Here is a 15109-nt window from a genome sequence, read left to right as displayed (position 1 = left end):
TGATTGACTGAATGTCTGTGAGCCATATTCTAGCAATTGATCAATGGCACAAAGCAGAGTTTTCCCTCTATGAAGGGATTTACTAAGTAGTAGCCAATGTATCACAAGCATTCTTTATATTTTCAAGGCTTCCTCCAAATCTTACACACATGGACAAGAGTTGTCTGGTGTGTCTGTGCGTGTGTGTGTTTGTGTGTGTGTGTGTGTGTGTGTAAGTTATTTTGATTCTCTAATTGCTTCTCTTCCATTTTCCCTTGAAAATTTATGTCTATCCATCTTAAACTACTTTCCTGTAGTAAAATGCATACCTCTCATCTACATCAGAATTCCTTACCAAGGCTTTGAAATCATTAGGAAAGAGGGACAGAGGGATTGTAAGAGACAGAAATAGTGGATATCTGAGGTGAAATGGACAGGTCAATCTTGCAGCTTCTATTACAAATGCTAATTTTGCTCCCCCAAAACTGTTTGCACAAGGGTGTCTGCACGTACCTTCTGGAAACCTGCCCTAGTTGGTTTTGGTTGGTAAATAAAATGCCAACAGTCAATAGATGGGGAGGATTTTAGGATTCTAAATCTAGGGACCAGGAGATAAGGAGGGAGAATATCTAATATGTTTTAGGAGAATGTGGAAAGTGGAGAGACATAGAGGCCTCTGTGGTGTAGAGAAGCAAGGAGAGTTCCCTGGGGTCTGGGCCAAGAAGGCATGACCCAGAGTGACCCACAAATGGAGTAGCTAAGACGGAGCATAGCAGTTAGTACAAACTAACTCAGAATTCTCAGTGGGAGGCAGATCATAGCAGCATTGAGGCTAGGCAATTGCCTAGCTATTGTGCTGACCATGGCATCTTAAAATATAAAGACTGTGTGTGTGTGTGTGTGTCTCTCTCATTTGGGCACATAAACCATTGAGGTGTGTAGCACACTCCACGATGAGATTTGTCAATTAACTATTACAACAGGGCAATAGTACACATGAACTCACACTGGCTGCACAAGATCAAGCCAGCTAAACTCTTAGCTTAGGCAGGAGAGAGGCTCATGGAGTCTCACCCTTATCTAAAGACCTATTGACAACTGAAAGGTGGAAAATAAGTATTTTCAAACATCTGATTCCTGAGAGACTATCCAACCTCCAGTGGATATTCTTATACTTGTGGACATGTAGGCAGCACTAAGGGGACTCCATGAGTTTAGAAAGAGATAGTACACATAATTGAAAAGCAAAAGTGGTGGCACCATAAGAAAGGAATTGGAAGGGAGGTAATATGTTTACTCAAGAAGCATGATATGATGCATTAACTTCTTAGTAATAAAAACATGCACGATGTCTCCAGAATCAGGCACACCCGCTCCTCGTCACCTTCAATGATGATTAGTTGTGCCCTACTTCCTTGCAAGCAGTGAGAGACTCATTCCAGTTATGTTTAGTTATGGAGAAGAAGTATAAATTTCCATGGAAAAGCATCTAGTTCCAGGAGCAGGGACGACATAGGAGTTCTGTTGGGATAGTTAGAATGAACCCACATTTGATTGTTTGTATTACTGTGTGTTTGTATTACTGTGTGTGCTCAGCCTTCAAAACCTCCAGAATCAGGGACCTCCAAGTACCACAGATGGGAGACATTATCCTTTCCATTTCCTAAGTTTTTTCCTTGTATTATGGGAATCCAAGTGTCCTGCCTCATCTCATCCACACTAGGAGAAATGGGAGCTACTTTCGACATTCTCAATAAGTAGAATGATTGGATATGTGTGTGTGTGTGTGTGTGTGTGTGTGTGTGTGTGTGTGTGTGTGTGTGTGTGTTTGTCAACATCATGACCCCTTTTGGTACTATCCTGCTTCCATTTCATAAGTAACAAAACTGAGACTTAAAGAGGTCAGAACTCAAGTAAATTGTACCCACATGGATTGCCCATTAACAACCTCAGACAACCATCCTCTCATCACTCACCTATTCTAGTCTTCAGTTGCATGAGTTTCTTGTAGGTTTCCTCCTGATCCTGGGTGCAGGAAACCTTTGGAACTGTGCCAAGAGAAAAGAAACACCTACAGTGTCTCATGGTCTACACTGCCTATGTAGGAACATTGTGTCTGAGAGCCAACTATTTGTTACAGAACTCTTGAAGAAGAGGAATAGTGGACTGGAGAGATGATTTACTTGGTAAAGTACTTGCATGCAGGCATGATGACCTTAATTCAATATTCCAGAACCTACATTTAAAAATCAGGCATGCTGGTGTACACACTCATAATCACGGTTTTTGGAGATTAAAGGACAGACAGTTCCCTTGTCCAACCAGAATAGATTTCTTGAAAACCTCAGGACAGTAAGAAATATTTTCTCCACAAAAGTGGACAGAGTATGAAAAATGATGACTGAGGCTGTCTCCTGGCAACTACATATTACACATACACATGTATGCTTATCTACACAGATCCATGTGCATGCAAATACACGTGTGTATGTCCATACATGCACATAGATACATGAGGGAGAGGGGGACGGGGGAGGGAGAGGGAGAGGGAGGGAGAGAGAGAGAGAAAGAGAGAGAGAGAGAGAGAGAGAGAGAGAGAGATCTTGACATACAGAAAGAGCAAGTGGAGTGAGGACATTCTCATATTCCCTTTTCCCTTTCTTTATAAGTTGGAGGGTCGTGATACATGCTTAGAAGCCGTAGAAGAATCGAGTTCCATGTTCAGGCTTGTCATCCTCCTAAATCTGTTTTCCCTAGGTTCCCCCGCAAAAAAAAAAAAAAAAAAAAAAAAAAAAAAAAAAAAAAAAAAAAACAGCATTAAGATTCCAAGTACTCAGGGATGTCTGACCTTGGAGAAGAAATGCCACAAGGACCCCAGAGAAGAGAGTGAAGAAAAGGAGCTGCAGCACCGAGTGACTCACACACCCTGTGGAAGAGAAGGATGGGATTTCAGCAAACATGTGCCCTTGTATTGTCTGGGCCTAGGGACACACAAGCCACCAGCATACTTCTGCCCAGACACAGGATGTTAATACTTAAACTTCCAGCATCCCATAGCCAAAAGTCTAGTCTCAACTCTCCAGGACCCATGATGGCAGAATTCCCTCTTGCATTTCATAGAAAAAATGTTTGTACAAAGTATTCACTCTTACTCAACCTCACTTTCTGCAGTGAATACAAAACTCAGTTTCTCCTCTGTTCAACTCAGAGAAGGAAAAGTAAGAGCCTGGCTATATTACTCTTGGTTACTCAATAGAAACTGTTGGTAAAAACCATTGCTGATGAGACCCCACAGTTTTATCACAAGATGTGGACAAATCTAACTGGCAGTGATAGGGACACTTCCCTCTAATTATTACTATAGTCCAGGAAGGTTCTGTGCAAGCTTCTAGGGGTAGATAAGTCATCAACAGTCTCATCTAGATATGAACCATGAGAACTGCTGTGATGACTAATGTGGCAAGATATGACCACTGATAGAACACTAGCTAGTTTGGAGATAGATTTGGTCTCAGACTCAGGCAGCTCAGTATCCAAGGAGAAAAAAAGCATAAAAACCATAAGACAAAACTCATTTCCAAAGTCACAGGATGACACTGGTAAATAAATTTTCTCCACTTTTCATTTTCCTTTCTTTTTTTGCATTTTCTAGGGATTGGGAAACATCTCAATAATTAATGCCTGAGAACATTTCTTCAAGAGTAAATTAACACAGAGGGAAGAGAAATTTTTGTTTTGTTTTGCTTTTTAACGCTTCGTTATGATCTTCAAAAAATACAAAATTAAATTTACAAAGCATTGGAAGACTACAGCAAGGCAGCCCAGCATCTGCTTCAGTGTCGAACACAAACATGGTAATGCGTAGCAAAGAAAGAAAGGTCCACGGACTCCAATGATCGTCAATTGTGAGTGTAACTGGTAACTACCGTCCTCGATTCTTAGATGGATACCATTCCCAGTACTTGTGATTCGGTTTCAGGAAGTCCTCAAGCTTGGCCATCTCCTTGAGGTACTGAGTGAGCTTCACCAGTTCCTTGTCTTTATCACGGTTTAGATGAGCTTTCATGAACAGGACTTATCTTCATCCATTTTGTGGGTTCATTACAAAATTTCTTCCTATGTCATTAGACATAACGGTGGGGTTTTTTTGCTGTAGAATTCAGAAAACTTTCCACAAATGACACCAAGACTATTCACATCAGTGAATCCTGATGATGCCAAGTGGCCTTGGTTTCTGTTGCTTAGGTTCCTGCCCTTGCCTCTTGCCATCTGCTTATCTCTGGTGTTAGCAGGTCTTGCTGTCTCTGACAGTGGCTGACCCTCCTGTAAGCCTGTGTGTCAGCACTTCTGGAGACAGGCTTTTGACTGGGAGGATCTGGGTATAGAGAGCTTTGGCATAGGGTCAGCTCAGACATGGGTGGAAAACAGAAGGATCCTGTCCCAGACTGCCTCTCAGTTCCTGTGTATAGAGGGCTTCCGGTGGTTCCTCTTGGACAAGGAATGTGAGCAGAAGTGGTTATCTCACCTGTGCTCTCAGGATTGTCCACGCTCTTGAGACTACAGCTTTCTTCCCATAGGACCTAGGTACAGGGTGCTGAAGCCCAGGGTCAGCTCCAGGCACAGACAGAAAACAGAAGGATCCTGTCCCAGACTGTTCCTTGGTTCCTGTATCCTGAAGGCTCTGGGCAGGTCCCTTGCAACAGAAGTGGTGGTCTTATCTGTGCCCTCAGCTGTGTCAGCACTCTTGGACCAGCTTTTTCTTGGCAGGATCTGTGCTCTCAGGTTTAGCCACGCTTCTGAGAATCCAGCTCTATCCCCATGGGATCTGGGTACTGGGTGAACATGTCTATGTTTTTATTCCTGCTAAGTCCACAACTATCATTTATTCTCAGACTCTTGGGAGGCCTTGAGACTGTGTATTCACCTGCCATACAGAGTGAGAATACTCTCTTATTGACCTAGCTAGTATGTTCATAGACATTCCCTGTGGGAAAACTGTAAGTGGATGATAGGTTTAATTTTATGAAAAATAACATGTCTGTTTAAAGAAAATTAAAAGCACTTGGTGCAGTGGCCAGAATAAACTTCAATTTTCTAATTGTGAGGACAAGGGAGACAAATGCTGTAGATAAAAATGTTCCATTCAAGAGACAGGCTTACCATCCAATTAGACAAGATGGATGAAGCAAAGAAGTGCAGGCCGACAGGAGCCGGATGTAGATCGCTCCTGAGAGACACAGCCAGAATACAGCAAATACAGAGGCAAATGCCAGCAGCAAACCACTGAACTGAGAATAGGACCCCCGTTGAAGGAATCAGAGAAAGAACTGGAAGAGCTTGAAGGGGCTCGAGACCCCATATGAACAACAATGTCAAGCAACCAGAGCTTCCAGGGACTAAGCCACTACCTAAGGACTATACATGGACTGACCCTGGACTCTGACCCCATAGGTAGCAATGAATATCCTAGTAAGAGCACCAGTGGAAGGGGAAGCCCTGGGTCCTGCTAAGACTGAACCCCCAGTGAACTAGACTGGTGGGGGGAGGGCGGCAATGAGGGGAGGATGGGGAGGGGGACACCCATATAAAAGCGGAGGGGGAGGGATTAGGGGGATGTTTGCCCGGAAACCGGGAAAGGGAATAACACTCGAAATGTATATAAGAAATACTTAAGTTAATAAAAAAAAAAAAGAGAGAGATAGGCTTACTGCTCATGCTCTCTTTGTACCTCCCTCTTCTAATAAAAACATTTGGATATATGAGTTCTCCAAGATAGATGCCGATAGATCGGTCTGTTCCAGAATCCATAGGTTCAACACACCTGATACCTCTGTACCAACTCCACTTCTTATGCATTAGATTTGATTGAAATACTTTTCTGTTACTATGATAAAATGAGCAGACAGAAAGCAGCATGGGTGAAACTGTTTATTTTGGCTGATGATACCAAAGAGATGGAGATCTTGGTGTTGGTGTAGGCAAAGCAACAGCTGGAGGAAGTAACAGCATGACAACAGATGCAGGAGGATGGCTGGTCACTCTTCCTTCCACACTCAGGAGGAAGAGTGAGAACAGCAAGTGAGGGGAGTGATAAGCAACCCAGAATTTAATCCTGGGAGAAAGCTAAGAACATGGCAAAGCCCTGACCCCACCCAATGTAAATTATTGACCCAGGAGAGGACACAGGAATGGACCGAGTGTGTAAAGACAAGGTGTCTGGAAATATAGGATTCAGATGGAATTTTGAGACCCAAGTGCCACAGAAAAGCAAAATGAACTAAAATTCAACTAGATGATGAAGAGCCCTGTATGGAGACCATGGAGGGGAACAGTATTCACTTAGGGCAGGGCAGTGCAGGCTTCATGCAGATCCGGAGTGACTCACGGGAACATGGGAGGGCATTCCATCCGTAATCTGTGAATATTGCACAATCTTTATTTCCTCGCATCTTGGGTTCCCCTACAGGCCAATAGTTCCTGACATTGAAAACCCCAAAGAACATGAGCTTCTTTCCCATCCCCGTGTTGTTGACCTTTTCTAACTTCTGGCACTGGGATAATTCCTTCTCTGTCTCATGTGCATATGGAGGCCATACTTCACTCAGACCCTGACAGCACACCTAAGATATTTCTGTGAGAAACCAATATTCTAAAATACAGAATTCACAGACTCGTACTGTGAAATTGAGACAGTTTTATCTTAGGTTTTGGAGATTCAGGTGGTGGACTAGACAGAAGGCAAAACAAAACAAAACAAACAACTGCCACAAATATTTAAAGGAAAGAAGTCGTTTTTATCGTCCTTTCTACATTTCTGTGTCCCCGATTATTTTTCACTGGCTTAGTCCTTCATCAAGATACCATTTTTCCAATGTTTAGTACAGCCTCCTCCCAAAACTTTCCATCCTATTGATTCAGAGCACAAAGCCTTGTATGACAAATATTCTGGGGCTTTAAATTCCTCTGCCCATTGTCCCTGATAAATGGTCTCAGTCAATTGCTAGCTTCTCTGTAACTTGCTAACCTTAATATGAATAAAGATTGCCTAGACACGCAAGAACCGGGTGAGTGCCACTCATGTGTGATTTTTGAATGACCACTAAGCATGACTTTTACTGAAAATGGGAAACTATGGCATTTAAGATTCCACTGACATTCCAAATTACCCTGGTATACAATCTTATATATTTCTTTCCATACACATCAAAAGAAAAACACTGGCCTTGATCCTCCCACCTGTCTATTTTCAAGTCCTCCATGGTATGGAGCAATTCTTTTGCAGCTCTCATGATAAAATGGATCTTTATTATGGACAAATTGTATTTTGAAGGCAAGCATGATCCTGTGTTTCAGATTCTCTATGAATACCATGCAAAATACATCCCTCAGAAAAAACAACACCATTTTCATTGGAATATCTAGGTCTTCTTGCAAAGTCCATGTCCATTGGGTTTGTGGACAATTCCCATTTCTTTATAGGAGGATGTAGGAAGGACCATCAGGTCCTCACATGTCATTGCAGCCATCCCATTCACACCTCCCTCAGGGAGAAGAAATTCCTGCAATATCTATCATGTTGTAATGTCCTCCCTCAGATCACATGATAGCATTGCAAAATCATATCAGAATTCATCTAATAACATTCCAACAAGCAGACGCTCATGCCTAGGGCTCCAAGGAGAATGTACAAACCACAACTCCTTCCTGCATCATGGAGCCACCCACAACAAACTGTATTACCTAGATTCTAGCGGAGAGCCATCCACCCACTGCCATTTTCTTTCCTTCTTATTGTATGACAGGCCCATCCAGGAATTGCCTTTCTTCTTAGAAGTCCCTTGGAGGACTCTCTGGAAGGGGCAGAGGGGAGTCATGCTGGATTTCTGCTATCATTTTCACATTTTATACCATTATCTAGATATAGAATTCTTGCTTGCAGTCAGATCCCAGGATTCTACTGCAACAATGAATGCACACTTGTGTTTATATAGGATCACTACACACACACACACACACACACACACACACTCACAAACACACACACATGCACACACACCTCTACACACACACACACACACACACACACACTTACACATCTTTACACTTACACTCATATACACATGCAGACCTAGACATTAAAAGATCAGGCCAGGTGTCACACAGCTCCCTTGAGGACTCAGAATTTAGGAGCAGTGTGTGGTATGACTTGACAGATGTTAATTTTAAGCTTCTAGTCCATCTGTTCCTCTTATGCTTTTCAACTAAAATAATAATATGAGAAACTTTCTGCCAGCTTCCCAAACTTACAAGAGTCTGGTGATTCATAGGTTTTGAACATTTCTTCAGGATTTCTCTCTTCAGAATAATAAAATTCATGTGTGGGTGTAGATGCCAAGGGGTGTGTGAGTGTGTGTGTGTCTGTGTGTGTGTGTGTGTGTGTGTGTGTGTGTGTGTGTGTGTGTGTGTGTGTAGGTCAGGGGCCAACTTCTAACAATTAACTCTGTTTTTATTGTGTGGATCCCAGATCCCTGTGCTTCACAGCGAGCACTTTTACCCATCAAGACATCCTGGAGCCCCAAATCAGGGCATTGAACACGAATGTAAATGCTTGTTAAACTCTGTTCAGCACTCCAAAAGATTCCTACATATTAATTATTCCTTAATTCATATATCCATGGTACCACTTTGTATTTATCTGAATGTACAATTCTCACCTATTCAAGTATAGTAAAAATAATTTGTAAGAAGGATCCCATCTAACTAGAATCACGACCATAGAATAGAAAAGCCCAGCTCAACATACCTGCTCCTCATTACTTTTTATGACCACTGGTTGTGCCCCCATGTACGTGCAGGCCTTGACAGATTCCACCCAGTTCTTTTTATATTTGGAGAAGAAGTAACAGTTTCCACTGTCGAGCTTCCAGTACCCTTGTAAGTACAGCCAGGGGCAAGAGAGGCACAGGGAGTCTGTGGAGTGAGTTAGATGTACATACACAGTTATCAATGTACCTGCATCAGTTTAGACTTTCAAATCCTTGAGATTACATCCTTTTCCTTCCTTGAAACTTCACAAGGGGAACCATTCCCGTACGTTCTCCCGATATTTTGCTTGGATGTGTGTTGTTCATGCATATGCACATGTGTTTGTGCACTGTTCTGTGTATGTGCAAGTAGAGCATAGAGTGGATATTGAAGATTTTCATCAATCACTGTCATTATTTTTTAAAAATGCTTCTGTATAAGAGACAACAAAAATGAAATTTAAAAGGTTACAAATTTCAGAGAGTTGTGGGTGCGTAGAATGGGAGTGTAGACAGAGGGTAGGAGGGCATTTATATAATTATATTTTAACTAAAATTTCTAATTAGAAATATATCCTTATTTAATTTTGATTATTTGTTCTCTGCAGACAATATCTTGTTGGCTTGTTCATTTTTGAGATTATATTTCAATTAGAACATTTCTTACTTCAAGTTCCTTCTTCCGAACACTCCTACGTATGCATCATCACTCTACTTTGAATCCATAATGGTTTAAACTGAATGTCTGTACACACTCAATATCTTTTGATCAAATACACCCCACTCATTCTCTTCAGATTCCTGTAAGAACTGCCCTATCACACATCCCTGTCAACTTCTTCATGCAGTTTTATCAGTTTTATCAGTTTGATCTAGATCCTTGCTGCCATTCAGTATAGCCTGGCTTCTGTCTCTGCCTCTCTCTGTCTCTGTCTCATCTGTCTCTCTTTCTCTCTATGCCTTTATCTCTAACTTTTTCATGTTTATTTTTACTTTTGAGACTTGCTCTTTCTGAACACAGGACTCCCTGTTTTGACTAGACTAGCAAGTGAGCCCTGGGCTATGCCTGGACCCCACCACTGCTGTGTTAAGGCCTGTGTGGCTCTGCTCAAATTCTATGTGATGTGGTGGATCCAAACTCTGGTCCCCATGCTTGTTTGGTTAGCACTTTATTCACTAATCTACCTCCTCAGTCACAGCCATTCCCCTCTTAACTTCCTGAGTCTTTTCCCTCCAAGATAACCCAGGGGATCTTGGACAGCTCTCCCATATACATAGAATAGGAGAAATTTTAAATGTTCAAACAGACATTAGAAGTCTTGTTTAAATGAGTGTCTTCCGTGTGCATGGCCCTATGAATCCAGGAGGTACCATTTTAAATATTTATCCTAGCTCCCATTCAACAGATTTAGAAACTAAGGGACTGTGGGCAAGGCCTATTTTGTCTAGTTACTTAGATCTTTCATGTTCCTCGGTGTTCCCATTCAACAGGGGTAGAAATTGAGTGACTAGAGAAGAGGTCTCTGCAGTCGCTTCATCCCATGTGGAAACCTTTCCATGCTCTTGGAGATCCATTTTCTGTTAACTTACTTAGTCCAACCTTCCACTGGCCCAGTTTCTGGTGAATGTTTTGCTTTTCCTGATCATGATCTTGGGATGTAAGGAACTCGGTGCCTATGAAAAGAAAAGAAAATGAAAATAATAAGTGCTGATAAATCTATGAGGAGAGTTCAGGAAAGGATCTGACACATAATCATCCTTGAGGGGTTAGCTTTATTAAAATGGCTTCAAGACTATGAACATGCCTCTAGTTCAGAGAGCCTTCAAAAGAAAACAGAGGAATAAGCAAAACAATAAAATGGGAGCTTAAAGCAGGAGAGGTTTCCCCTTAACACCTTGAATAGAGCTTCCCATAAAAATCAGAGAGCTAGGTACCATGACAGGATGGTAGTGCTTGGCCACAGGAGCCTTCCGAGATGTTCCTCCAAACAAGAGAAATACCTGAACCTCTTATACTTTCAGGGAGGCACATGAAGTTTCATATGACATGATTTGTTCAGCATAGCATGTTTGCAAAAGATCATACAGAAGCTGGACATCATAACACAGAAGGCTGGTAAGCCACATGCAGATGCTTCTTAACTCTCTCACACAGAGACAGAGAAAGAAAGAGAGAGAAATAGAGACAGAGAGCTGGAGAGATACAGAGAGAGAAAAAGACAGAGAAAGACAGGTTGAGAGACAGGTGTTAAGTCTGATTAGTTCATTGTGTGAGATACAACTTTTAGGTCACCACAAGTTTGCAATCTTTCTTATGGAAGCTTCTTTTTGTAGTAAGTTGTGATTCAAATTGAGATTCCAACATGTTGTTCATAGGAACTCACAGTGTTGTGACTGCAGTTCAAACCCACAGAAACTCAAGCTAGTCAGAATCACAACAAAGGTGGAGAATGGGCACAGGAAGCCTCAACTGTAGCTCTGTAACAGTTAGCAACTTAAAGCTTCTGGGGGAGGTAGAGTAGGAGGGAGAAAGGGAGGGAGGAAGAAAGATATGGAAGTCGGGAGGGAAAGAGGGTCATTGGGGTTTTTTGCCCCAAGAGACTACCCATGCTCCAGAAAATGGTCTTCAATCCATGTACATAGAGAACACTAAGAGTATTCAGTGGATAATAAACATGATGTAGTTCTTGAAACTGGGAGGGAAAAGTAGTGGTGGAGAAGAGGGGAGGAACTTGAAGACAGGGAGGAGATATTAGAATTGATCAAAACATTTTATTCATGTATGGAATTCACAAATAAATTGTAAAGGCAGGGCAAACTAGGATCTAACTACCATGTACTGGGTTCATAGGAACATCATGTCCAAATCCCAGAATCTTACTTGAATGTGTCTCATTTGATCATGAGGAATCCTGATGCGCAGGGAAGTTTGACCACAAGGGTAAAAGGAGTCAGACCATTCCACTAAAACTACTTCTTTCTGAGAGAACCCTTGGCTACTTCCCAGAAGACATGTAAGACCACAGTCCCAGCTTCAGTATCAACTCCACCCACGTGCTAGGAGACTAGAGCAGGAAGCTCTAACATTGAAGGTTTCTGACCTTTGACAATGACTGCTATGATGAGAGCAGCCAAGAGCACAATGGAGATGAGCTTCAGCACAGTGATGAATAGCTTACGGTCCAGACAGGTTGAGGAAAGATAATTGAGTGGTCCATCAGGCCAAGTTTCCTACCACCCTCTTAACCAGGGATAGCCTAGTGTCTTCTTTCCCCTTCTGAACGCAGATATACAGATAGTCATCATTCTACTACTGCTTCAGTTATCCTGTCCATAATCCACTAAAGAAGCATCAGAAGTCTCTTTCCAGCCTCAGCTATCTCAGGATCCTGCATTTCAATCTGCTGGTTTTCAACACCCTAGAACCCAATAGGAAAGATGTTCAGTCCCTACTACACCAAGAACCAGGAGTTCAGTTTTCAGAAGCCATGTCCACAGAATCAACACTCAGACCCCAGCTCTACTTAAATTCTCAGGAATGCTATACCCATCCTTGCCCCCACAAAACTGAGGATTCCTGATTCCCAGTATTCACCTCACCTAACACATGCCTCACTTCCCAAGAACAGGAGGATAGACTCATTTTCCCCCTCTCTAAAACCCAGAAATCAATTATTAAACCTAATCCTCATTAGGAGCAAAAAATCCTAACCCTGGCTTTCATCTTTTGAAAAGCAAGAATCTAAAGACTAATAGTTCACCCTTCTCAGGTTTCAGGATTGTGGATTTTCAGAATCAATTTTCTTAGGACTCAGGACTCTGGTTTCCAGGGTCTACCTTTCTAGTGTCCAGGAGTCAAGATCTCAAGTGTTCATCTCCTTCTGAGCCAGTTTCCAATTTCACATCCTCCATTCCCCTGACACTAGAAATAGACTGGCAGCCCTAATCTTTCTAGAAACTGAATATTTCCTATTGCAGTCTCTCTTTTCCCAGGATTAAGGACTACCTCATCTGTTCCCTTCTCAGTATCTTTATCCTTTTAGAGATTAAAAAAAGAGCTGCTCCAAAGCTTTTATACAAGCTACTGATTCTGTTTACAAGATCATTCATTGGATGGTTAGAGCATTATTTAGAGCCTAAAAATGCTGATTCCTGATCTACCCCTCTCATTCAACCCTAAGCTCCCTGAGTCTTACTTAGTTTCACCCAAGAAACACAGATATTTCTTACTTTCTTTGTTGCAAATGCTCTTCTTCACTGCTGTCCACAAGTGTGTAGAATTTGGGGAGCACAGTTTCTCTTTGCCAAAACCTTTTTGTACTCCTCAAACCTACACTCAACCAGGGAGAATAAAAGAGAAGTGGTGACAGTCACCACATGAGCTACGGTAAGGAGTCTGAAGATTTAACATAGATGACATAGACTAGTCCCTGGTTTCCGGGGGAGAGCAGAAAGTTTAGAAGCCCAGGGTAGAGAGTTTTGGTCCATTGTTATGATCAATCTCTTTGATGCTTTTAGCAGAGAATCTCTCAATGCAGCCATCGTATTCTTGGGAACTGCATCAGGTTCTCTGGAGCCTACTACAGAGGTTTGTATTCACGCATGCTCATTGCTGCAGGATTTACAGTAACTCGGAAATGGAACCTACTGAAGCGCCTATCAACTTATGGATGGACAATTTGCACACTCCTATAAATGTAATTATTTCCATTGAACCGCATGTTTATTTTAATGTCTTTTGTATGGAGATGGAAGCCCATATTTAACCATAACCTTGGAAACTGGAGGCAGTGAAATCTTAGAGCACACTGGCTAGAAAGACGAGCCATCTTGATGACTTCTGGGCTTGATTGAGTGGCCTTGCCTCAAGGAATAAGTGGAATAGAAGTCAAGTATGATACCCAATATCAACCTCAGGCCTCATATCCATGTATCCCACACTCTTCTTGACAAAACATAGCAAAGTCAAAACAGAAAGATTCAACTTTCAAAATAAGACTGTTTTGTTATGTGTCCTGAACATATGGTGAAGATCAGCAAGTTCCTTCTGTGGAAACCCAATCTCAACTCTAGGATCCCTGCCTTGTGTTGCTGATCTTCTTATTCGTGGTAATGCCTAGTGATTGACTCTTGGAACTGAACCATCAACATTTACTTTTGTTTAATATTTCTGGTGAAAATAACTTAGAATTTAGAGATGAGTACAGCCCCCTGTAGTCACTGATAGCAGCCTACGGATTTTCTTTCAACTTTTAGGGATTCAACTAATGTGAAATCTGTTCCTTTGCTTTGATGCAGAGAAACACTTCAGATCAAGGCAGTATGAATTCAAATTTGATGGCTTTTTAAAGCAATATAATGGTTGAAGGAGATTGATCAGGGAGTAAAGCCTTACTGTCATGCGTGACCTGAGTAAGAGATTTTTGTAATAGAAGGGAGAGAATCAACTCTAAAGAGTCATCTGCTGACCTTCACACACTCACAGTGGCATGTGCATACACATACACAGGGAGAGAGAGAGAGAGAGAGAGAGAGAGAGAGAGAGAGAGAGAGAGAGAGAGAGACGCGTACACACCCACAATGAATGAGTGAGGAAATGAATGAACAAAAGTAGAAAAATAGAAATGTACTCAGGGAAAGAAACTGGCATACCCAAGAGCACATTGACATTTTTCATGTGGGGGGTGCATTTAGGTTTGTTGTTTGTTTTTATTTTCACGAAATTTCTCTCTGCTAACTTCTGAGTGTGCATTTTAAGATTTGTGTTTCCTTTCTTTTAGTGACTGTGAGCTCTGTGCACCTTAAACTGCCTCCTTCCTGGACTGGCACTACAGAGATTCAGAGACAGTGAACAGATGCTGATGATATGTGGTCTGCTGCCGACTTCCAGTACTTCTGTTCTTTCTTGATATTCATTCCTTTTTCACAGCCTGGACTGCACAAAACCTCATTGAAACCATCCAAAGTTTTCTTTCCTTCAAATTCCCATGTTTAAAGTAATTTAAAAATTTAAGATTATGGACAGGATCCTTCTGGTTTCCATCAGTGTCAAGAGCTAAGGTTATCCCACAGCCCTCCATATCTAAATTCTGTACCGAGAGAGCTGGTCTCCCAGGAGTGCTCTCACTCCTAAGCCCACAGGTGAGACCACCACTTTTGCTCAAATAACTGTCCAAGAGGGACCCACCGGAAGTACACAGGACACAGAAACCGAGGAGTAGCTGGGAACAGGATCCTTCCAGGCTTCATATTCGCCCATGGCTAAAGCTGTCTCACCGAACCCTGTAACCAAATCCTATCAGTAGAGAGCTGGTCTACCAGGAGCA

The 15109-nt window shown here is 42.0% G+C and overlaps 1 protein-coding gene across 1 annotated transcript in view; it reads right to left on the bottom strand.

The window, feature by feature from the left end:
* Cd209al1 (CD209a molecule like 1) overlaps positions 1-13117 on the bottom strand; it is a 31198-nt gene extending 18081 nt beyond the window's left edge. The window contains exon 1 of the mRNA XM_063271919.1: positions 13014-13117. Coding sequence (XP_063127989.1) covers position 13014 — 1 coding nt within the window. The 5' untranslated portion in view covers positions 13015-13117. The remainder of the gene's footprint in view (positions 1-13013) is intronic.
* Between the last annotated feature and the right edge of the window lie 1992 nt (positions 13118-15109).

The sequence above is a fragment of the Rattus norvegicus genome, chromosome 12 (genome assembly GCF_036323735.1).
Source record: "Rattus norvegicus strain BN/NHsdMcwi chromosome 12, GRCr8, whole genome shotgun sequence".
Taxonomy (NCBI): domain Eukaryota; kingdom Metazoa; phylum Chordata; class Mammalia; order Rodentia; family Muridae; genus Rattus; species Rattus norvegicus.
This window is presented reverse-complemented; position numbering and strand designations above follow the sequence as displayed.